Source organism: Eleginops maclovinus, chromosome 20 (assembly GCF_036324505.1).
Source record: "Eleginops maclovinus isolate JMC-PN-2008 ecotype Puerto Natales chromosome 20, JC_Emac_rtc_rv5, whole genome shotgun sequence".
Classification (NCBI taxonomy): domain Eukaryota; kingdom Metazoa; phylum Chordata; class Actinopteri; order Perciformes; family Eleginopidae; genus Eleginops; species Eleginops maclovinus.
The window spans coordinates 15,869,747-15,894,830 of record NC_086368.1 but is presented as its reverse complement, the minus strand read 5'-3'; the positions used below and the strand labels follow the sequence as shown (position 1 = coordinate 15,894,830).

At 42.0% G+C, this 25,084-nt stretch overlaps 2 protein-coding genes across 5 annotated transcripts in view; both read left to right on the top strand.

The window, feature by feature from the left end:
• The first annotated feature begins 6,216 nt into the window (after window positions 1-6,216).
• Window positions 6,217-17,458, top strand: capzb (capping actin protein of muscle Z-line subunit beta). Of its 2 annotated transcripts, XM_063910822.1 has the most exons (10): window positions 6,217-6,468; window positions 10,259-10,348; window positions 12,009-12,130; window positions 12,240-12,353; window positions 12,439-12,580; window positions 13,320-13,436; window positions 13,519-13,584; window positions 13,714-13,790; window positions 14,534-14,635; window positions 16,356-17,458. In XM_063910822.1, the coding sequence occupies exons 1-9, from the start codon at window positions 6,466-6,468 to the stop codon at window positions 14,625-14,627; spliced, it is 825 nt and encodes a 274-aa protein (XP_063766892.1). In that variant the 5' UTR covers window positions 6,217-6,465; the 3' UTR covers window positions 14,628-14,635; window positions 16,356-17,458. The 2 variants fall into 2 exon arrangements, with proteins under 2 accessions (XP_063766892.1, XP_063766893.1); XM_063910823.1 differs by lacking the exon at window positions 14,534-14,635.
• Window positions 17,459-20,216: 2,758 nt separating this feature from the next.
• celsr2 (cadherin, EGF LAG seven-pass G-type receptor 2) overlaps window positions 20,217-25,084 on the top strand; it is a 58,032-nt gene continuing 53,164 nt past the window's right edge. For all 3 annotated transcript variants that reach the window (XM_063909764.1, XM_063909763.1, XM_063909762.1), the window contains exon 1: window positions 20,217-23,949. In XM_063909764.1, the coding sequence (XP_063765834.1) occupies window positions 20,409-23,949 (3,541 nt within the window). In that variant the 5' untranslated portion in view covers window positions 20,217-20,408. The remainder of the gene's footprint in view (window positions 23,950-25,084) is intronic.

Below are 25,084 nucleotides of genomic sequence, written 5' to 3'. Positions count from 1 at the left end.
TAAAGCAGAGGTCTTCAACAGGGGGGTCGCGACCCCCAGGGGGTCCGCGGAGGTACTGCAGGGGGGTCGCAAAATCTTTGGTTGATTAGACAATTTTTTATATATATATATTTTTTTTACAAACCGTTTTTTCCCACAAATTGCAATGTCTTTAAATGCACAACACAAATCCAAAATATTATAGCGAACGGAAAAATGGAGGCAGATGTGCCAATCACGAGGCCGTGTGACACACGCTGGCTCATAGACATAATATTATGTCTATGCGCTGGCTCTGTCAGGTTCCCCGTGATTGGACGAGAGCCTATTCAGGCCCCAGTTTACTGAAGACCCAGACACAGGGATGCATGCAGCGACATTATTGAGAAGACCATACATATAAAATGGATCGTTTTGTAACTCGAGCGAAAAAATCAACAAGCACAAGCGAGATACCATCCACCAGTGAACATGCAAGTGACGAGGCAGAACCTGCTGCGCCTGCAGATGTTGCAGCTAATAAGGGTAAGCGCAAAAGGGAGAAGACACGAAAATATTCAGATCATTATCTGAAGTTCGGGTTTACCTTTAAGGAGACAGATGGCATTGAGTTTCCAATGTGTGTCATTTGCTCTACTGTTCTTTCAAATGAATCTATGAAGCCATCAAAGCTGCAGCGTCACTTGGAGACAACACACAGCCACTTAAAAGACAAACCTGTTGAATACTTCCAAGCTAGCCTCAAATCCCTCCAAGGTCAACAGACATTGATCAGAAAATCAGCCAAAGTTGGGGAGCTAGCTTTGAAATGCTCTTATCAAATTGCTCTTCGGATTGCCCAGAAGAAACAGCCATACACACTTGCAGAGGATTTAATATTGCCTTCAGCAACCGATATGTGTAAAACCATGTATGGAAATGATATTGACATTAATAAACTGAAAACCATTCCAGTGTCGGACACAACCATAGCTCGCCGTATAGACGAGATGGCATCTGATGTGAGGATGCAACTGATAGAGAAGCTGAGGTTGGCAGATGCATTTGCGTTACAATTAGACGAGTCAACAGATGTGTCGAAGGACGCCCAGCTTCTGGCGTTTGTGCGCTTTGTCGATGATAAGGAAATGCAGGAGGAATTTTTGTTTTGTAAGTGCCTCCCTCAACGCACAACTAGTTCTGAAATCTTCAAAGTGATCGATGTTTTTTTCAGAGAGAATGACATTCCGTGGACAAAATGTATTGCGCTGTGCACTGACGGTGCAAGAGCCATGGCTGGTTTAAAAAGTGGACTAATCACGCTTGTAAGGGATGTGTCTCCGCAAGTGATTTGGACGCACTGCATGCTACACAGGGAGTCACTTGTTGCCAAAGATATGAGCGCTGAATTGGCAGATGTCATGGACTCGGTAGTGAAAGTAGTCAACCTAGTCAAGAAGAGCGCATTGCAAACACGTCTCTTCTCGAATCTCTGTGCTGCTGAGGGAGAAGAACACACTGCGCTACTCTACCATTCCGAGGTTCGGTGGCTTTCACGTGGAACAGTGTTGTCACGTGTGCTGGAATTGCGCAAGTATATTCGGGAGTTTTTACTTCTCCAAAAGCGCACAGAGCTGGCTGCACTTTTCAGTGACAATGTTTGGGTCACCAAACTTGCCTATCTTGCTGATGTTTTCGCTGAGCTGAACAAACTGAACAGTTCAATGCAAGGCCGCAATACCCATGCCATTCAACTGTATGACAAAATGGAAGGCTTTCTAAAAAAAATCAAAAGGTGGAGGGAGCACATCGGGGAGGAAATATTTTCCATGTTTCCATCAGTGGATGAGCTGGGAGATTCTGCTGTGCTCTCGCCCCCCATTACACGCGCAATTCTTGCGCATTTGGAGGCGCTCGAGGGACAATTTGGGCACTACTTTTCTGAGGCTGACTCCTGGCGCAGGGACAAGACATGGATGCTGTTTCCATTCACAGATAACGCAGCAGACGGCACACACCTGACAGTGACGGAGGAGGATCAGCTAATCGAACTATCCACTGACAGTACGTTCAGACACATATATGACACAAAACCACTCACCCAGTTCTGGATCTCTTGCCAGAAAGACTTTCCGCAATTGGCAGGAAAAGCCATGATGAGCCTTTTGCCCTTTGCCACAACCTATCTTTGCGAAAGTGGATTTTCCTCACTGACTTACTTGAAAAACAAATACAGGTCAAGGCTGCAGCCTGAGGCTGATATGACCCTCTGCCTGACAACCTCCATCCGTCCAAGGCTGGATCAGCTGTGTGCTGCTCATCAGGGTCAGACATCTCACTGATGTGAGAGTACGTGTGCCATCCACAGATGGTTTGAGGATTCATTGTCCCATCTACATGCATGTTTAGTGTTAAAATCTCATAGCTCAGTGTTTGTTTATAAATGGCAGTGGTACGGCCACACTGTACCTTGCACTTGTTTAAAATAAAAACATGAATATATTAACCTGTGTATTATTTGAATAGCTTAGTATTGAATGTACAATAACAGTATCTATGTTTACACACTGCACTAGGCCCCGTTTAATATAAAACACAATTGTATGCCATATTAATAGTAGGGGGTCCCTGCTCCAACTCTCCATCAGTTTGGGGGTCCCTGGCCTGAAAAACGTTGAAGACCCCTGGTCTAAAGGGTTTACAGGCAGGTTTCCCATTTACAAACAATCCAGGATGCAGTGCAGCTTCAGGGTAGAAAGCAAATGTGGTTAATAATATGGGACTTCGTCATTTATAAATGACGCTTCAAAAAACAGCTTTAAAAAATAACACAAGCCTCTAACCAATCATATTGCACCTTTAATGTGTCACCTAACATCCCTTCTAACCAATAAAATCAAAGATTATATAATGTCATGACAACAAGGAAGTTACAAGGAAGTACAGGAGACAAGAGCACATGTTAGGTCACATGCACAAGTAGCATCATGGTAAGTCCATTTTTAAGCTATAAAACACACATAAATCACCAATAAAAAAATATTACTAAATAGCCTAACAGTTGTTTTACTATTTTAGTCATTTCATGTAAGGAAATCTACAAATCCTTCTTCAAAACAGTTAAAAAAGTGCATGTCATGTATAAATGACAAAGTCCCATTAAGGGAAAGAAATGTTCCTAATGGTTTCTATTGTTGTGATGGAGATTCGACTGTTGTGATGCAGGGTCAAACTATTTATTCATACGTCTTTCTTAGGACGTTTCCAAGTTTTATGGTAAAGTGAGAGGGACAGCTATGCCTATTCCTGAGGGCAGTGAGGACAGTGCCAGCAGTGATGAGGACGAGGTAGTTGTGAGAGTGGAGCCCAGAAATGAGCAACAGGAAGACAGCGACAATGAGAGAGATGGTAGTGATGAAGGACAGGATGAGAATGAGGAGCCAGGCAGTGAGGAGGATCTTCAACCAGGGATAGGCCGTAGGTTGTTGTGGAAGTCAGCGATCCGTGCCCATTACCCAGTCCCTGCCTGGAAGATACGTCTGGCCACAGCAGAAAGGGTGCATTCCCCAACCTATTATTTTAGGCAGATGTTCTCCCCTGAGTGTTTCAAACACATTGTAGAGCAGACCAATCTCTACTCTGTACAGAGCAATGTGAACGCACCCCTGAATTGTTCAGAGAAAGAGATGGAGCAGTTCATTGGCTGTGCCTTTCATATGGGCATTTATGGTGTACCTGCACAACGCATGTGCTGGCAGACACACACTCGCATTGACAAAATTGCTGAGGTGATGCCAATGAGAAGATGGGAACAGATCAAAGCCAACCTCCATTTCAATGACAACACTATGGAGGGCCCTCATAATCTAGGCCAAGATCGGCTCTTCAAGGTCAGACCATTTCTTGACTTTACAGTTGAGACTATGAAAAGCATCCCTTTGACAGAGCATCTCTGTGTTGATGAGCAAATAATCCCATTCAAAGGGAAGAGTTATTTGAAAAACTATAACCCCAAAAAGCCCCACAAATGGGGTTACAAGGTGTATGTGCTTTGTGACTCCAAGGGTATGGCATACAACTTTGAATTCCATGTTGGAAAAATTCAACCAGTCAGTGGAATGCCTGACCTGGGTGCAAGCAGCAACATAGTCCTGCGGGTAGCATCCATAGTACCTCCATACCAGAACTTCAAGCTATACCACGACAACTGGTTTACTAGCATAGGTCTTGAAGTAGAAATGGCAAAGAGAGGTATACACTGCCTTGGCACAGTCAGAACAAACCGGTTGAAAGGATGTCCCTTGAAAACAGACAAGGAAATGAAAAAAATGGGAAGGGGCTATTTTGAGGAGAAGGTTGCTATGTGTGAAGGGGTGCAGGTAATTGCTAACAGGTGGCAGGACAACCGCAGTGTTACTCTACTCAGCACTTTCACAGGTGCACACCCAGTTTCTCAGGTCGAAAGATGGGACAAAAAGAATAAAGAAACAATCAACGTGACATGCCCCACTTCTGTTGCATTCTACAACAAACATATGGGAGGCGTTGATTTGATGGATTCGCTGATAGCACTGTATCGAACGAAGATCAGGTCACGCAAGTGGTACCTTCGAATCTTTTTTCATGTCATGGACATGATTTGTGTCAATTCATGGCTACTCTACCGTCGAGACCGTGAGACAAGTGGTCAGCCACAAAGAGGGGAACTCAGTCTAAGGGAGTTCAAGTCAATCGTTGCTGATGTTCTCTGCTCAGAGGGCACAGAAAGGGCCAAACGGGGGCGGCCAAGTCAAGTGGAGACTCCCCGAAAGATGGCTAAGAGGAGGGAATCATGCCCTCAAGAGGAGGTCAGGAAAGATGGCCTTGCCCACTGGCCATACTATACGGAAAAACAAGGCAGGTGCAAGTACGGCAACTGCTCAGGGCAAACAAGAGTGAAGTGCAGCAAATGTGACGTTCACCTGTGCTTCACACCAAAAAAGAACTGCCTGGTTCAGTTTCATAACTAATGGGACAAATTTGCATATATCTTTTTAATTATTATGGTTCAAGAATCATTCTGAAATGAAATTTTTTAAGTGTTTTATCAATAAAATGTGTTCATGGATAATGAAGCCATTGTTATTTAATCAATTGTTTTTTACATTAAGAAATCATGGAAAAATATATACCCGAATGGGACAAAGTCATTTATAAATGACGATACCCCAAAATAAAGGTCAAAGGTCAATTTGGGAAAGTGAGCATAGGAAATTTATTTTAGGCCTTAATACACTTAAAATCAAAGGTCATTAAATTTTTTTAGTTAATTTCCTTAATTAGTCCCATAGAGGGTTTTAATGTCATAAAAGCTTTGATATGGAGAATTTTCTAGAACAAATTTGAAATATTATTAAATAATACATAAATAGGACTGCACTTGCATGGGTCACATTAAGCCTGTTTTTTATGACAACACCTCACAATAGTTAAACCCCAGAAATATGGAAGACAGATACAGTGAAAACCTTAACTTGGTCATTATCTTTCCACCCAGAACTACAAGACATATGTCAGAATACGTGCTTGTATAAAAAAGGGTGTGGACAGAAATAAGGGTGGGAAATAGTAAATGTGGTATAAACATATTTAATTGCCACATTTCTGACCTTTCACAAATGTTAGGAAACAAAAGGGGCTCAATGCCCATGGATTGCAGTTTTCATTGTTATAGCACCGTTTTTTCTAAATCCATCATTTAATATTGAAGAGAACATTTACAATAGGCTTACATTGCAAGGATCCAGGAGGAGAACACATAAGCATTGTCATATATGTTATGGATATATAACCTAAGAGCCACAATAATGTTTAATATTATTTCATACTTCAGTCATTTGCAGTACATTGCTACTGGTCTCAGTAATATAAGTTTTGTGTCCTAATACATGTATCTGATTATAATGTATCTACAATAAATTAAGTATTTAACGGATATTCTGTTTTCTTATCCTTAAAAGAAGATCGAAATGTAATATGATTTCCGGTAATATTGGTTAAACATATGTTTGATTCTTTATTATACATCACATCGTTAAGTATTGCTATAAAACAGAATAAAAAGAGTGATCCGTAGTTTCTATTCCTTCCTCTCTGTGTATTTCTCGGTCTACTACCCTCTCTGAGTGCATATTTTCTGCACCACTCCTCTCTTTCCATACTTGGCAATGCCTTTCTTGCTCCTTCGCTATTGGCTGCGGCCGAGAAAGCCCGGAGTGACCCGGACATGCAACCGGGGCCTGTTTTCTGGCTGCAGCCTCCTTCCTGTAGCCGGGTTGAGGAAGTGAATTTCGCTGACAGGGCTGGGTTCAGTGAGGGAGAGGCGAACAAAACATCTTCCGCGGGGGACTAAAAAAACACAACAAAACAACAGCAGCCGAGCGAAGAGATCTGATAAGCCATATTAAAACTAAGGTGTAAAGACATCGGTGAAATCTTCCTCCCCTGCCCCGCTGAGACGCCGCAAATATGGTAAGGGCCGCGGTAGAGAGGGACGGGAGGAGAGGGTTTGGTGGCGCTGCTGCTAAAGAAGCGTCAACGGCTAAGCTAACGCTAGCTGGATCTGCAGGGTGGTAACCTGAGATCAGAGGCAGCAGGGGGTTCAAGTGTATAAATCACTGTACATATCTAACTTGGACTGTTGGCAAAACTTCTTCGTAATGGATGCGGATGCATTAGCTTCGTAGCTAACAGTTGTTTCTTATCGCTATCTAGCTAGTAGCTAGCCGTTAGCCAAGCTAGGTGCCCCGTAGGCATAAAGTTAGCACAGGATGTTTTGGATTTGACACAAGTTCGTGAGTTGTATCAGTGAAGATTCCTAATTTAACGTGTGCACACACACATACAAACGCACACACACGCGCCTCCAGTCGCGCACAACACACGCACATACAGGCTAATATAGTCAAGCGCCAGGTTGCCTGTTGCTAAAATAAGACTGCTTGCTCCTCCTATTCCTAGACAAGCTGTCAGCCTACTCTCTTAAGTGCTTTCTGCCTTGTGAGTTTGATCTGGACTTAACCAATATTTAATCTGGGAAATGCTTAACTGTGCAATTTTTTTCTTATACGTGCAATTATTGTTTACACCTTGCTTGTTGAACATTTGTCTCATTCCTCAAGCTTATATGCTTGCAGCATCACTTTAATTGATCATGTATTTATGTTTGTTCAAATAAACATTTGACTTAAACTACTGAGGCATAATAGAGCACCATTTTGTGCTTTCACACTGTTAAAACTGCGTTTGGTAGTACTCTCATTTGATGACCTAGATTGTCTTGTGCTTGAGTTCGGAGGAGCAGCTGGTTTCTCTCCCCAGTCGCCCACTCTTCTCGGCCTCAACTCATCCATCCTGCTGGCTGAGCCCTGACCCCGGGGGTTGTTGGTCTGAGCTAGTGTTTACACGGAGACAGGAGCGCTGGTAAACACTGCGTCAAGGAGTGCAGGTTTCTGATGGTGCAGACTGATTCATCAGCTGAGAGAGATTTGTAGACAGGCAAAAAGCAACTCTGAGGAGAGGAAATGGCACATGAGACATTGCTTAGAAACTTCTGTGATGTTCAGGGTCACTCATAAGGGGAAATGTTTATGGAGAGAGGGTTCTCTACTTTATAACATGTCATCGTCCTTTGTCCAGCTCGCAGCAGTAACAGTATACTGTGAAGTTTATGCACCTAGGAGTCACTTCATAAGTTAGCCATGGTAGAGGATTTTTTCGACCAATTAAATTAAAGTGAATTAAAAGGCTAAAGCAAAATCTATTGCTATGGCGCTATTTTGGGATTGGATTTGTACACAATTAATTTGAACTAATTTCCAAAACAAAATGCTTTTCATATTTCTTCATTGAAGTGAACAGTGTTTGTCTGTTATAGAAGAAAATAGTAATTTATTATGCCAGGATTTCAACTCTTGGCTTTCATCCGCATAGTAACATTTGCAATTACGTGTTGAATGTGTTAAGAATGCAAGTTGGACTTCTAAACTTGTTTTGTCCCTCTACTATCACTCAAATTCCCACATCTTCTTTCACATTCCCCAGAGTTTCATGTCTTGGCTGGTCTGTCCTCCCCTGCTCACTTATATCCTGTTGCTCAGTGCATATTTTAGGGAGAAACCCCCAGGGAATGCCTTGCAGTCCTGTGGGTTATGTGTCTTTTGCCACTGTCCTTGCGAATGTATTTCACTTACTCATTATAAGCTTGCCTGCTTTATGAACAAAGCACTATTTTACATGTATCTTAAAACTGCTGCACAACAAAGAGACCATCACAATTGAGGGATTACTTTTTTTAAAGGAATGTTTCCTACTGGATACTACATACAGGAACATTGATCTGCAAGAGTTAAAGACTGGTCTTTACAAACTGTGGCTTAGTGAGGACCATTTTATCCAACATGAGTGTTGAGTGACTAAATATCAAAACAATCCTCAGTAAACAACAAAAACACAAATAAAGGAGTGGTCTCCGTCAGTCTCAGGCTGAACATTTTGTGGTAAGTTTTATGGGGGATGGTACACATGCTGAGAGTGCCACTACCCTTAGTTCACACATTGATTAAATCCATGTGTTGTTTCAAAGGACCTCCTTACTGTCATATAGAAATCAACCATAACAGAGATGAAACGAGTCAAAATTAGTTTGATTCAGTAGGGGTCTAAGAAAAATATTGATACACTTTAGTATTGCGATTTTATGTTTTGTGATACTGTATCAATTTGGAAAAACACTGTATGAATTTAGAATTATTAGTTAAAAGATACAAAAAATAAATGTATTCATGTTGGTATAGTGTCACTTGAAATAACAGGTTTGTGTAGCAAGAAAACCAATGTTTTCCCCAAGAGTGTCAGTAAAATTAGACTCTCTTAAACATATATATTTTTAGTTGACTTGTATGCTTGATTAATAGAGGGTTACCTCAGTACAGCTCTTTGAAAAGGCCTCTACGGACAACACCTTTTGTTGTTTGATGATAAGCTGATGCATCTATCTGCCGCTTAATGTGCCACCTTTCCTGCATGACACGCCTCACAGCCTCAGTGCAAAGAAGAGCATCCTTTGACAGCTGATGGACACTATGCTCACTGATCCTCATCGCTTATTTCCATATGGTCTGTTGCCAGTTGTATGAAAGTTTTAGCTACAGAATGGTTTTCTGAACTTCGCTTTTTCCATTTAACTGGCCAACAATTACAATTACTTTTTTAGTCTCTAATGGATTTTTCGCTCTAAAAATCCTCACATGACTAATCATGAGTGGTGTTAAGTCTACTGAGCTGGAAGTGTTGTGTCTGTAGTCTCACAGAGTTACCTGCAAGGATGTGAATATACTCTGCACATCTACTTCTCTCATACCCCCATACAGAATGTAGCAGGCCTTTATCATTCGGCTGTTTTGGAGACGAGAAGCGGTTGAAGTCATAATTCTTTTATAGGGAGCATACCAATACCTAGGCCTGATCCAATGCTTACGTATACTTTCCTACACGATACAACTTCACAGTGCATAATTAGGGAGACTGCTTTGAAACTGGCACGTTTTGAAAGTTATTATTTCTCTCCTCTTTATTAGGAAAGCAGGGTTTTTTTGTGAAGTATAGATTGAAAATGATTCAAGTTCATGTCTCAAAACAGTAACACTAAGTCCGTTTGAACATTGAAGCAGGTTTTGCATGCTGAAATCCTTCCTCTTGTTTATACTGGTCATGAATAGACCCTACATTATTTGTTTAGGGGTGTAAATCCCAGAATCCTGCTTAAAAATATGTATTTTATGTGATTATGTATCTTCTGCAGTCCCAATTATTCAAAGTCTCCTGCACAAAAAATGTGTATTATTAAAAGTGAGTTTGCGTTTTTACTGGATGGGTTGCAGATGAGGGATAGCAACATAAAGAAGAATGTTGTACTAATAAGGTTTTAATTAGGAATTTGATTTCCCTAACAGTGTGCTGAAGCTTCATGTTGTACTTAGATGTTAAAATCACACTGAATCCTTTTTAAAATTATGATGAAAAAGTTATTGTCCAACATCATTACAGCTATTGGCTTCTTCTACTTCTTTTGTGGCAATGAAAGCTGGATATGTCTCAAATTTAAAGGTTTCTCTATTTTGAATATAATATAATTGACCTCAGCTGGTATGACTTACTGTTTTTTTCACAACATAACTTCTTATGAGTTCTGATGATTTGTTTATGTGAATAATTATAACCTGATGGTCCAGTGTAATGAATGTTGTTGCCTTGTTTTCAGAACGACCAGCAGCTCGACTGTGCCCTGGACCTGATGAGGCGTCTGCCGCCTCAGCAGATCGAGAAGAACCTCAGCGACCTCATTGACCTGGTGAGTTAGCGTCTCCACTTCATCCGTCAGACCTTCCTTACCTTTAATGAAACATCAAACACACAGGGTTTCGACTAATAGAGGGTGGTGTAAAAATTGACTGAAGAATCCAGGTTTTGATCATCTTAGATTCTGAATCAATTCTCAACATTCTGCAAAAGAAACCCAGATGTTCCGATGGGTAGTAATCATACACATCCAGTCAAAGTTGTGTCAAGCATTTTTGTCTGATTTGTTTGAAAACCAATACAAAATACCAGTTTCAGTTACAAGTTTCCACATTAATATTACCTTGTTATTAGCTGTAAGAGGCCTCATTGTTATTTTTAAATATAAAATCGAAGTACCCTTATACTCACGTGACGGTTTGTTTAATGGTGGCTTCGGGAATAGTACAGACAAATGCTTCTCTGTTCAGCCGTCTCACAGCCAGGTAGAGCAGTGAAAATATTCCTTTCACTTAAAACTGGTATTGAATTTTATTGGTTTCCTAGCACCACAAGAGTCTTTGTCTGTTTGAATGAGCCTCCTGTGGTTTTTCATGTTGGTGTTTGTTATGTAATACAAAGAAAATGCGGCAGTTGCTGCACATCAGTGTGTCATCTGGATAACTGAAGCTATTTTAAGCACTTGTGAAAGTTTCTTTTCTTTCTTAATCCTCTGTGTACTTGAATGACGTAACATTTCTGCCGGTTCATCAAAAGGTGTTTTACTTAAACTCTTATCGGGTTTCATTCGAAGTTGTTGGACCTGTTCTGTGTATTTTAACAAAACAGTGCCGGCTGAGAAATGAAGCTAAATTGGACACAAATCCAATCACACTTCTACCAGTGTTTGCATGGCTCCTTATTTTCTGGGCATATGCATTATTTTCCACCCAGACCCCCACCTGCTCACCTTCCTCTTCCCTCACCTTTGACCTCTCTCCCCTGGGCATAAGTTCTCTCCTCGCCCATTTTCCTGTGTCTGGTTGTTAGCGATTATTATCACAGCTTTCAATCACCTCCACTGCCAGGCACCTCTAGTGGTGACTCAGAATCACCTGGAATCACCTCTTTCCTTCCTGTTTGTCTCACATCTCTTTGACTCCTCCCCTCTGTTCTCCATTTTCTCTCCTACCTCACACTTTACCAAAGAGTTTTTCTCCCCCCTCCTTCCCTTGTTTCACCCAGTCTGGGCTGCCAGGTGTGCGAGTGTTCGGGGGTGTGGGGGATTTTTGGGGAAACAGGGCCTCCTTTGTGTCAGTACTCTGATGCTGGAGGACATGGAGAGGGGAGTCCATGTCAGTCTGTGAGAAGTAATTTGTACCCCCTCATCCTCTACATATTATGTTTCGCATTGGTATTATATTCAGGCTCCACTGAGTAACCTCTGCTTATTGAAAAACGCTGGTATGTGAAGAGCTTTCAGTTCATCTTTGGCCAGAATGAGAAAGCCAAACTCAAGGCTGTCTTGTCTGTTCCTCCAATCTGAATGTCTTACACGATGTGTAAATAGAAACAAATAGCTTGTTTTTATGACGCTCCTTTAAACTCAGGTCAAACGGAACATTTTATAATAAAATGTCTTAGAATAAGGGATATTTTTCCAACTTTTGAAGAAACGTATCGCTTTTGAACACATTGTGTTAATGTTCTTTTCTTCTATTGTTTGTTCTTAGGTGCCCAGTCTGTGCGAGGACCTCCTCTCTTCTGTGGACCAGCCCTTGAAGATTGCCCGGGACAAAGTGGTGGGGAAGGACTATCTGCTCTGTGACTACAACAGAGATGGCGACTCCTACAGGTCGAGATCATAACTGCACTTTACCGCTAACTACATAAAGATCAGTTAATTGTTTATGACAAATAGCACACTTTTTATGTGTTTTGTAATATCATTTCTAATACATCAGGTCCCCGTGGAGTAATAAGTATGAACCTCCCATTGAAGACGGTGCTATGCCTTCAGCCCGCCTGAGGAAACTTGAGGTCGAAGCCAATAACGCCTTCGACCAGTACAGAGATCTGTGAGTAACAGCGGAGACATCTGATAGAGTGTTTTCAATAGACGGTCAGTGGTTCCCTCTTCTGACACCCATGTGTGTCTTCCAGGTACTTTGAGGGTGGCGTGTCCTCTGTGTACCTCTGGGACTTGGATCATGGCTTTGCTGGAGTTATTCTCATCAAGAAGGCCGGCGATGGATCCAAGAAGATCAAAGGGTGCTGGGACTCCATCCATGTGGTGGAGGTGCAGGTGAGAATCAGTTGAAATGAAATAGATTGACCTATGAACTCCTCAAGTCTTCATTTTGGCAGCTGTCTTTGATTTGATATGAGTCTTATTCCTCAGACAAAAATGTTTACTGGTTTTGCTCACATTTAAGTTGTTTCTACCCTTCATAGTTTTAGTCAAAATGTTTTTCTAAACATTTGTTTTCTAGATTGTTTTTTTAGGTGGCACCAACCCGAGACTGATTTTAGAGCCAATTCATAGGGCCAAATGTGCAACTGCGTATGTGTTAATAAGACACTAGAACCGGACCCGCCTGGCAAACCTTATGCATTGTGGTGCCAATAGTCAGGATTTGTGACCGAGAAAGAATCTGTGCCGCAGCACAGTGTGTTTGTCTGAAAGAGAGAGGAAGAGAAAGTTGATGAAATTAAGTTATTTAATCTCTTTTTAGTCTCTGTTTCTGCAAACAATACTCCATGTTGATAAACCACAGTAGTATTTTAATGACGTTGGTGCCATCATCGTCTTTCTTAGTCATGAAAAAAATATTACCATAGTTTACTTAAACCAAATAATAACAGGTTCCTCCCAGTCTTTCTGTTTTAGTACAGTAAGTCTGAACGTGCCAACACAAAACCAGTGCATGAATTGACAGGATTGTTTTATTCGGTGACATAGATGCGATCATTTAATCGTTGGAGCGTTGCAGGCTGAAACTGCAGTATTTTCTCATTGCGTGTTGTGTCTGTTGTGCGCGCAGGAAAAGTCCAGCGGTCGTACTGCTCACTACAAACTCACCTCCACCGTCATGCTGTGGCTCCAGACAACCAAGACCGGCTCCGGAACCATGAACCTGGGCGGCAGTCTTACGAGACAGGTCCGGTGTGGAACTGAACGTTAAACCACTGCTGATCCTTCTGTGGTCATCCATGAACTGAATTTATTTAATCTTTTCACAGATGGAAAAAGACGAGACAGTCGGAGAGTCCTCACCCCACATCGCCAACATCGGCCGCCTTGTTGAGGTCAGTATAGCGGATAATATCCTGCTTCTTTAAATGTTATCTTTCTACCTAAAACTTTTGTTGAATTTATTCTTATTCGACTGGAAAGGGTCAGACTGGTAGCAGAGAATGTTTTGATTCTTGTTTCAGGATATGGAGAACAAGATTCGATCCACACTGAATGAAATCTACTTTGGCAAGACCAAGGACATCGTCAACGGCCTAAGGTAACAGCACATGAGTAGTTTGGATGAATAAACCACCCTCTCTCCTTTTACAGCTCCTCAGTTGGCGGTTCTGCAGAAACTCTGTTCTACTTATTCTACGAGTCGGTTTACTTCTGTGTCTCCGTCTGTCGGCTTGTTCAACACGATATTCTGTCATTTCTTATCTGATCATTTATTTCAAGCTACCTCTTCTCAAATGCTTTTTTTCAGTGGTGGACAGTAAGTTAGTACAATTAAGCAACTACAATTTTAAGTTTACAACTTTATCCTCACACTTGCCCACGTCTCTGAGGCAAATATTGTACTATTAGTGTTGTTCTACTACATTTATTTGATAAATACATTTACTTTAAAGCTCCAGATGGATATTAAATATACAAAATAATCTCACAAGTAATGTAGAGTTTTGATAATCACACAATAGTATTTAGTAAAATTATAGTTTACTACCTGCAACATTAAAGTACACGTAAAGGCATCAATAATAATGAAAAAAAACAGAGTGACAGAGAATTGCTGCATTTTGATATTATTCTTTAAAACACCGCAAGTAAATGATCTGAGTATTTTGTCCGCCACTGCATTGGTTTTCTGTATTCTCCCCATCTAAACTCTCCCCTAGTCATCTCTTCATCCTCTCCTATGATTTTACTTTTCTTATTGCCTTTTTTCCCTCATGTCTGTCCTCCTGTCTCTCCCTCTGTCTCCTCTCCTCCCCTTGCTGTCTCTCCTCTGTGCTCCAGATCTATTGAGTCTTTGCCCGATAACCAAAAGTACCGGCAGCTCCAGAAGGAGCTGTCGCAGGTCCTCACTCAGCGTCAGATCTTCATTGACTAGGTTCAGAGGTACAACCTGGCATGGAGGTGTGTGTGTGTGTGTGTGTGTGTGTGTTTGTGCGTGTGTCATTGTATACTGGTAAGTCAAACACAGGAAAAAGAGTAAATGTTTCTCATTACTTGCTGCTCCTCTCTCCAATGTCCCACTGTAGGAAGGAACCGAGCAAAGTTAAAATAATTCAGTGTTTTAGATTTATCTTCCTACGAAACTGCTCATTCTAATCAATTCAGAACTACAAAAGGGATTATCTTCTAACTCAAGTACGATCTGAGCTCTTCCCCTAACTCTCTCATCCAGAAAGTCAATCTATTTACAGAATTATAGATGTCTTTCTTTAAGGAGCAGTAAGGTCTACTCTATAACAAACCCCAGCATAAAACAAAGCACTAGCGAAAACATTTTGAAAGCTTTGAAAGGCATTCAAATAACTTAATTTCCTGAAGAATTTCACGACCTGAACTCGGCCTTTTTTAAACACAGAATTAACATTTTTGGTAAATTCAATTTTATATTACTATGAACCCTAGGATATTTGTAAAAGCATTCTGATTGCTGGTGTGACTTGGTGAGGCCTACGTTTCTTTTTTTTGTTTTTACTACGCGTTTCATAATGCTACCGTTTACATTCCCATAAATTAAACATCTGAAATATCTGTCTACCTCTATATTGACTCATTTGGGATAGTGTTACAATAATTCAGATATGGCTATTGATCAGATTATAAACCTCATGAAATTACAGACGGCACCGACATGTGCAGCATTATGTAGGACGGCAGATTGTTGAGATGTATAAACAGATTTTAGTACAACAAGTTGTTGTTTTTGTGTGTGTGTGTGTGACTGTGTGTGTGTGTGGGACTGTGTGCTGCATGCTCCTTGGAGTGTTTAGCAGCTGTGCAGGCATGTTGTGCAAACAATCGCTGTGAAGGAGCGACCCACTAAACTAAAATGTCAGAGCATTGAAAGCGGTCACCAACACCGCTGTTCTGCTGTCTATTGCCCTTAAAAGCTTTTCTAAAATGTTGTTTATTCTGTGTGGAGAATGTTTTCCTTTCAAAGTAAAACACATTTATAAAGTGTTTGTGAAGAACTCGTAGTAACAGAGAAGTGTAATTGGTGTAGATATTCTTCACCCTCTGTTGAACAGCTTTAAACCTTTTGATTGTTAATGAGCTTGAATAGATAAAGGCAGACTGCGTGACAGAGCCTAGCCTTATTCATTTTATATAGATTTCTATTTTGTTTAAACATCTTAATACTATCCTATTTTCTGCTAGTACACACGTAGAGTACAAATTCTATGTGGTCCTAAAAGGTCTTTACATTTCCCCGTCTACATAATGTCAGATAGTTTTGCATCTTCAGATAACTTAGTTCAACAAAGAGTAGAATGTGAAGTAGAATGGATCCTGCTATGAGACCGTGAAAGCACATGGTTTAACTGCATGATGGAAAATAACTGCAACTGTTGTTCATTATGTGCCTGACACTAATTCCCCCTGTGTGCAGTGTGTATTTATCCAGTGTGTGAGAATACATATTTTTCACCGTCTTTTCTTCACGGAGGAGTTAGGACATGTTGTCTAACTTATAGATTCAGTGTTTCTCTTTTAGAAACTTGTGTTTTGGTCTCACTGGAGAAGCTTTTCCAGCCTTGATGTTTTCATGTTTGATCTAAAGCTCACTGACTCTCTCCTCTCTTTGTGTCCCCCCCCACCACCACAGGAGTGTTCAGACTCTGGCTGACAAGTCAAAGCAGGAGGCTCTGAAGGTCGACCTGATGGAGGCACTCAAACGCAAACACAACAGCTAGAGTTGCTACTGTTTTAGTTTTTTTTTTCTGTCTCTCTCACTCTCTCCGCCTCATCTCCGCCATCTTTTCTCTGTTTCTCTTCGTCTCCCCCTCCACGCCTGTTTCAGTGCTGCACTCTTGTTTATTTGTGGAAAAAAACAAAAAAGGAGAAAATGCTTAGCTTTTTATTTGTTTTTGTTTTTCTGTCTGGTTTTTGTTTTCATGCATCTTATCTGCGATGAAGCAAGTCACTCACGCTCCCTCTGTCTCTCTTCAGCCCTCTCCTCTCTCCCAGGTTCTGAATATAATGATAGTATTACCACGGTTAATGATAATCTTACAGTGTGAGGGTCATTGTTGTAATAATCCCTGATGTTCTCACAGCTGATGTGTCCTCTTGTCAGTTTCAAACGCTCGACTTTGGCCCGGCTCTTCCTCTGTGTCCAGGAAGCGGACACAGACTGTGCTGTAGGTGGTGTAGGCTCGGTGGGGCTGTCATTACTATGTACATCAAATTTATTTCAAGCACCTACTTTTGTCTACGACACCCCTGATATATTTGTATAAAATTATTACTGTTGGCGTATTACTGTCATTCTTCTTGGTAAACGGTGTGAACACGAGGGTGGTCTTCGGTTTATGTTATAAGGTTTTTACTTTTATCCCACTCATGCATGTGAGCCTGCGTGGTGATGCAGTGAGTGGAAATGTAGATTTATCAAACATGGGGATGGACTGTTATAATCACCGGGTGATTACACCCACATGTCAACCCAACACCCTACACTGTGTATAACATGACAGTCAGCCCCCCCCCCTCTGTTCAGCTTGTTAAACTTTTCTCTCTCCTCACCTACAGTACTATGTCTTTGTTGGGGGTCACAGTTTGTCTTTGTGTCTCAGTGGAAACCTTTGACTGTTTCCATTTTGGAGGGGAATCTTTTTTGTTGTATTTTTTGTTTTGTTTTTATTTTGTAAAGCTTATGATTCATATTGTATTAGAGCCTCCAGCAACAATAAAAACAGTAAAAAGCTACTCTTTCTCTTATTTCTTTTTTATCTCTTCTTGTTGACAGGTGTCTGCAGTTAAAGGCAATACATTGTCATCCAAACCTGTGAAAGTAGGATCCATTTTTCAGTTTTGTATGGATAGGTTACATAGAAATAATATTGCTGTATTTAACATGTAACCTCAAGTGAATGAGTTTTCTTATTTTGCCCCATGAATGTGTAATTGATTTAAAGTACAGTATTTTGAATCTCCATCTGTCAGTAAACTATCATAATAACAGTACACAGAACACTTGATAGTAGTCTATATGCACATAGGTGGAAAAAATATGTGCTTGTATCAAGAAAATGTAAAACACTACCACTGCAAACACTGATATTGCGGTAAGTTAACGCTTAACTTATTAGTATTCATAATATAATTATTGTTCCAAATGCATAGGATAAGTTAGAAGTGTTGGTAAATACTATTACTATATTCAACCCTCCTCAAAATCTCCATGCAACAACATTAAAGTTTAGTAGAAGAAAGGTTTCTGTAATGTGTACTTTTCAGATTGGAGAAGTTTAATGAGTCCACAGTGAAGCCTGCAGGTGTGTGACGAGGTAATATCAAGGACACAAATGAAGAACTGACATGCTCACAACGACATCCTGTGTAACAATCCTTGACTGTCTGGTACAGAAGCACTCTTTGAATCATTTATGTAAATATTTGATAAACTAATCTCCTCATGATTAAGCCATCTCTACCACCTGATTTAGGTATGCCACTGGGTGTCACTGTGTCTTTAAATAGTATTCCTCCTCAGTTTGCCTACACCTGGGATATTGGCAACCAAAAAAAAATGCACTCCAGACATGAAGAATAGTTTTCAAAGGTAAGCATATTCATTTTGAACTTTGGTAGTTTTAGATGTCTAATTGAGCATTATTGTGTAACCTGAAAAAAGAAGAAAAGTCTATCAAACTATGTTTTTCCTCTAGCATGATCTACCTCATCTTTTTCTATTCTATATGAACATATTAAGGAAACATAACTTCAATAGCTTCCATGTCATGTGACCCATTGACTCCCAACTTTTTCAAGGATTTTATGACAAATACAATGTTAAATAATACATGCGAGATCATCAGTTCAGTCAGTTTGAAAAGTTTGTATTTTCTTAATAGTTTGTGATTTAATGACTTCAAATCAATGCGGTATTGTAGTACTAGTAGGACAAACCTGTTTTTCTATTTTAGACTAAGTTATGATCAATAAAAACCGTACTTGTTTTGAACTCAAAGTGTCTAAATTGTTTCTCATTGAAGAAAGTATTTTTCAAATCCCATCTAAATGTAACAAAGCCAAATAAAATAATTTAGCAGACAGCTTTCTCCGAATTTATCATATCTGGTAATCTGACTTTAGAAATGTTATTCTTGGTAAAGATTAGTAAAATAATCATGTTAATAAAAACTCCTTTAAACGCAATACAGCACATACAAAATCAAGACAATACTTATGAATATAGTTAATTGCAATTAACAATCAATAAAAAAGTGGGTTATTTTAGATGTTATTTAGTATGTATAAACTCCAGCAACATGAGATTGAAAACTAAATATCTGTATCTCATTACCTCTTTGTTTGGTCAAGAAAATGCTAAATTATATAGCATAACAAAATAACCTCGAGAATCAATACAACATAGTGCTGAGCTAGAATATCTACTAGATATATACTTTAGACATGGTTGATGAAGAGCCCCATGCATTCATTATTTCAAATTCTTAATATTAAAACGTCCCCATGCAATTAGTGTTGAAGGCTGAACTGTGTGACTGTGCTTTGTCCACTAGGTTGCAGTGACGTTCAGCACATCAACTGAGCTCCGAGTTTCACATCTATTTCACAGTTTTTAGCAAACATTTCACTGCTCATTAACTTACTACGTCCAAATATAGTTATGGGTTTGATTCTGTTTAATTAATGTTATTCTTGACCTCATACTGGTATTGGTATTGGCTCCTGTCCTGAAAGCTGAACACAACAACCATGGGATCTAAATCAACTTAACAAAAATGAGTTGAAATGTATTTAATTCCTTCGCTTTAACACAGTGGTCACAACTTATACATTGGGTGGCTGATTGGTTAAACCATCCAAAACCTAACATTTGAGGAATGTCTTCCAGTTAATGAGTAAACTCTTTGTGGAGGTGTGAACATATACACTTGTTCCTGGTGAAATAATAGTGGTTTTGGTTGTTTATATGTCACAAGAGTTCTGTCGGAGTATTGTAGTCTTACTTAGACTATCAACATGTTAGATAAAACCAAACTAATGTAAAGATAACAGTGCCAGCCTGGACTGTCAGCTAAAACGTTCAAACATGGAGAAGTTTACAATGGTGTCATGTAAAAGTATATAGGCTATACTGAAAGTCCTGCTTTTGTGTCTTATGTTGATGAAGCATTTAGGAAGTTACTATTTATCTCAAGTGACAGGGTTTCTGCCAAGTCCTCAGACAGACCCCATCCCCTCTCTCTCTCTCCACCCCCCCCCCCCCCCCCCCCCCCCCCCACACACACACACACACACACACACACACACACACACACACACACACACACACACACACACACACACACACACACACACACACACACACACACAGGTTTATGATAATGAGGAGCCTCAAGGCGCAGGGGGAGCTGGAGCCATTTTCACCATTCAAGCGGAGTTACGCGGACTGAGCAGAGGTGCTGCTGCTCTTGTTGTTGCTGCCTGCGCGTGTGTGTGAGTGTGTGTGAGCCGCTCCAGCCAAGGTTACTGCGGGTTTACGTCTTCAGATCAGCCGGAGTGACCGGAGAGAACTGCACCCGAGGAAAGCATGGCTCTTCTGCAACAAAGGGAAACTCACAGGCGGAAAGTTTAAAGGAATAAGGAGCGACAGATATTCTCTTGGATACACACAAACTGAGGAGCGATGCACTTCGTTAAGTGGGATTTGTTGTTGATTTTCTGGTGGTGTAAACTGGTTTCGCTAGCGCATTGTTACACCGTTCACATCAGTGAGGATGCGGGGCCAAGGACTGTGGTGGCGGGCGTGGAACAGAGCGCGCGGTGTACTTTGGATCAGGTACTCGCTCCCAAATTCACGGAGCAGTTTCTGGAGACAGACTCGGCGAAGGGCATTGTGTTTGTTTCGGACTCCATAAAGTGCCCCTCGCTGCGCTCCAACCCCTTCACCGTGTTCACTGTGTCTGACTGCAGGGACTCCAGCTACAGGCACCTCCTCACCAGCCAGTACGAAGTGCATGTTCACGGTAGGAACTGTTCAAACACGCGTAAAAGGAAACCTAAGTGGGACATGGAGGTGCTCAGTTTGTTTAGCACCGAGAGCCAACACCGCTCAGAGTGCCACGAAGCAGGCTCTGCTTTATTTGCGGTGGGGGATCTGCTACCTGGAGCCCCACTCCGCTGCAAAGTCACTAACACCCGGGACTTTTATTTTTCTGAGGGTGACTTGTGTGTGTCTGAGACGCTGTGCTGGATGCAGGACACACTCCGGGAACTAGACCTGCTCTGCGATGTGCTCACAGGAAATGGATTGAGTGCTGAAGTGAATCCAATTTCCATCCACTGGCGTGTGGGGCAGGGCCCCTTCAAGCAGGCGCACCTAGGGAAGTTATTAGAAAAGGCAGCTCAGTCTGATTCAGGGATTGTGAGCAGGAGGAGGAGAAGCATCAACAGCAGTCCTCAGTTTCAACCTCCAATGTACCAAGTGTCTGTGGCTGAGAATAATCCAGCTGGGACTCCTGTTGTTGTTTTGAAAGCAGTGGATGTGGATGAGGGGGAGGCAGGCAGGCTGGAGTATTTTATAGAAGCTCTCTTTGATAGTCGCTCCAACAATCTGTTTGCAGTTGACCCGATCAACGGTGCTGTGTCCACAGTAGAGGTGCTGGACAGGGAGACAAAAGACACCCATGTGTTTCGTGTGACTGCCGTTGACCACGGCACGCCCCGGCGTACAGGCATGGCCACCCTCACTATCACAGTCAGGGACACTAATGATCATGGCCCCGTGTTTGAGCAGCAGGACTATAAGGAAAGCATCAGGGAGAATCTAGAAATAGGCTATGAGGTGTTAACTGTAAGGGCGACAGATGGGGATGCACCTGTTAATGGTAACATCCTTTACCGCTTCATCAACGGTAACGGGTCCAATGAGGTGTTTGAGATTGATTCGAGGTCTGGTGTAATCCGCACCAGAGGCCTTGTAGACAGAGAGGAGGTGGAGGCCTATATTCTGCTAGTCGAGGCAAATGACCAAGGTCGTGACCCCGGGCCCCGCAGCGCCACAGCTACAGTTCACATTGCGGTTGAAGATGACAATGATAATGCTCCACAGTTTAGTGAGAAACGCTATGTTGTTCAGGTGCCAGAGGACTTGAGCCCTAACACAGAGATCCTGCAGGTCAGTGCCACCGATCAGGACCGAGGGAACAACGCCGTAGTTCACTTCAGCATCATGAGCGGGAACACCAGGGGACAGTTTTACATTGATGCTCAAACAGGTAACATGGACCTGGTGAGTCAGCTGGATTACGAGGCGAACAAAGAATACACTCTAAGAATTAGAGCTCAGGATGGAGGACGCCCTCCGCTGTCCAACATCAGCGGCCTGGTCACAGTGCAGGTGCTGGATGTCAACGACAACGCTCCCATTTTTGTCAGCACCCCATTCCAGGCCACCGTGCTGGAGAACGTGCCGCTGGGTTACTCCATCATCCACATCCAAGCTGTGGATGCAGACTCTGGAGACAACTCTAAACTGGAGTATCGCCTCACTGAAACCACGCCAAACTTCCCCTTCAGCATCAACAACAGCACAGGGTGGATTATAGTGGCTGCTGAGCTGGACAGAGAGAGTGTAGATTTTTACAACTTTGGAGTGGAGGCCCGAGACCATGGCTACCCTGTGATGTCCTCTTCAGCCAGCATCAGCATGACTATTCTCGACGTCAACGACAACAACCCAGAGTTCACTCAAAAGGCGTATTACATGCGACTAAATGAGGATGCATCTGTGGGCACCAGCGTGGTCACGGTGTCGGCTGTTGACCAGGACATCAACAGTGTGGTGACCTATCAGATATCCAGCGGAAATACCCGCAACAGATTCTCCATCACGAGTCAGAGCGGAGGGGGGCTCATTACTCTTGCACTGCCTTTAGACTACAAACTAGAACGGCAGTACGTCCTCACCGTCACTGCAAATGATGGTACACGTCTTGACACCGCTAAAGTGTTTGTCAATGTCACTGATGCCAACACACACCGGCCTGTGTTTCAGAGCTCACACTACACGGTCAACATCAATGAGGACAAGCCTGTCAGGACCACTGTTGTGGTAATAAGTGCCACAGATGAAGATACAGGGGAAAACGCACGCATCACCTACTTTATGGACGACAGCATCCCTCAGTTTGACATTGACACCGACACAGGAGCTGTCACCACACAGATGGAGCTGGACTATGAGGACCAAGTTTCCTATACACTGGCCATTACTGCTCGGGATAACGGCATCCCACAGAAGTCTGACACCACCTACCTGGAGATACTCGTGAATGATGTCAATGATAACTCCCCCCGCTTCCTCAGAGATCACTACACAGGCTCCGTCATGGAGGACGTGCCGGTGTTCACCAGCGTGGTCCAGGTTTCTGCCACTGATAGAGACTCTGGGCTCAACGGTCGAGTCTTCTACACCTTCCAAGGGGGGGAGGATGGTGATGGAGATTTCATAATTGAATCCACCTCTGGCATTATTCGAACACTGCGCAGGTTAGACAGAGAAAATGTGCCTGTATACAGCCTAAAGGCGTTTGCTGTAGATAAAGGCGTTCCTGCTCTGAAAACACCAGTAAATGTCCACGTTACAATTCTAGATGTGAATGACAACCCCCCTGTGTTTGAGAAAGATGAGTTTGACATCATGGTGGAGGAGAACAGCCCCATAGGCGTTGTGGTTGCACATGTGTTAGCCACAGATCCAGATGAAGGCAGCAATGCACAGATTATGTACCAGATAGTGGAGGGGAACATCCCCGAGGTGTTCCAGCTGGACATCTTCTCCGGAGAGCTGACTGCATTGATAGACCTGGACTATGAGACGATGTCTGAGTATGTCATTGTTGTCCAGGCCACCTCTGCTCCTCTAGTCAGCCGCGCCACAGTCCACATCAAACTGGTCGACAAGAATGACAACCTGCCTGTACTCAAAAACTTCCAGATCATCTTCAACAACTACGTGACGGACAAATCAAACAGCTTCCCCACTGGAGTGATCGGACGTATCCCTGCGTTCGACCCTGACGTCTCTGATCAGCTTCACTACAGTTTCGAGGTGGGCAACGAGCTGAACCTAGTCCTCCTGAACCAAAGCACGGGGGAGATCCAGCTGAGCCCGGCTCTGGATAACAACCGGCCCCTGGAGGCCTCCATGAGGATCTCGGTGTCAGGTGAGACTGTTTATAACTCTATGTGATTGCAGACTCCTCTCACTGCAGTGGGGGGAGAAGATGTTGTCCTACTCTATTGCCATTAACATGTCCTGTCTCTTCATTTACATTTTCTTTTCGCTTCACCTCACAAGATAATGGAAGTGATGATGGCTTAAGTATGTCTCCTCTGGCTTCAGTGTTTCAGAGTGATTTCTCTATAATAGAAATATTCATGAAGGAGGATTCATTTTCACTGTAGGATATTTTTTATTTAGTGTTTGAACAAACAAATATATTGCTTACTCTTATTCTATTAACTGTTACACATTTTCTGGAAAAATCGATTGCTTGAACTTTCAGAAAATGATGAAAAACGTCATTCAGTGTTTCTTTTTTAGTCTACAACTCAAAGATATTCACTTCATCAAGAAACCAGAAATCATTCACATTTAAGAAGCTGCAATTATGGTTCATAATCATTCAATAATTAATCTTTGCAGCTCCTATTTTTAAGCCCCTCAACTTCATCCCCATTTCAAAGAATCACACACCCGCACCTGGTCACAAAGATGTATTTAAGCATTTTAAGTCTGTTCTTTAAATTCACTTGGTCCTTGTGTAATTTCTGAACCCCTCATTTAGAAGTTTTTCTCTTATTCACAAGCCTGATTTAGCTCCGTCTATTGGAGAGATTTAAATAGCTGTGTGTCTGAGCACGTCTGTGTCCACGGATTCACACCCCAGTGGCCAGACTGATCATGCCCCATGATTGTCCATCATAACCCCCCCTCCCACATACAATGAAATACCTAATTCAATTGTGGTTTCTTTCTATAGCTTGTTTGGAGTCAGATTTAAGAGATGGTGTTCCTTAAGTGTTGAATTGTTGGACTGGCTTGTTTTTTTCTCACTGTAGTCAAACCGAGAGGCTGGAATTGCTTTCAGCTTTCTTTGAGAGTGTTTAAGGCTGAGTGAGCCGGTTTGATGGTTAATTTAGAGAGAACAACAGTTGTAAAGCCCTGTTTGTTCCACTGTTTAAGACTTTTACTTTACGCGTGAGAAGGTTATAGATCATTCAAACAGGCCTGGCACTTTCTGTCTGTTCATGCTCACTGCTGCTGTTGTTTCTTCTAACCTGCGTGTCAGAAACTGC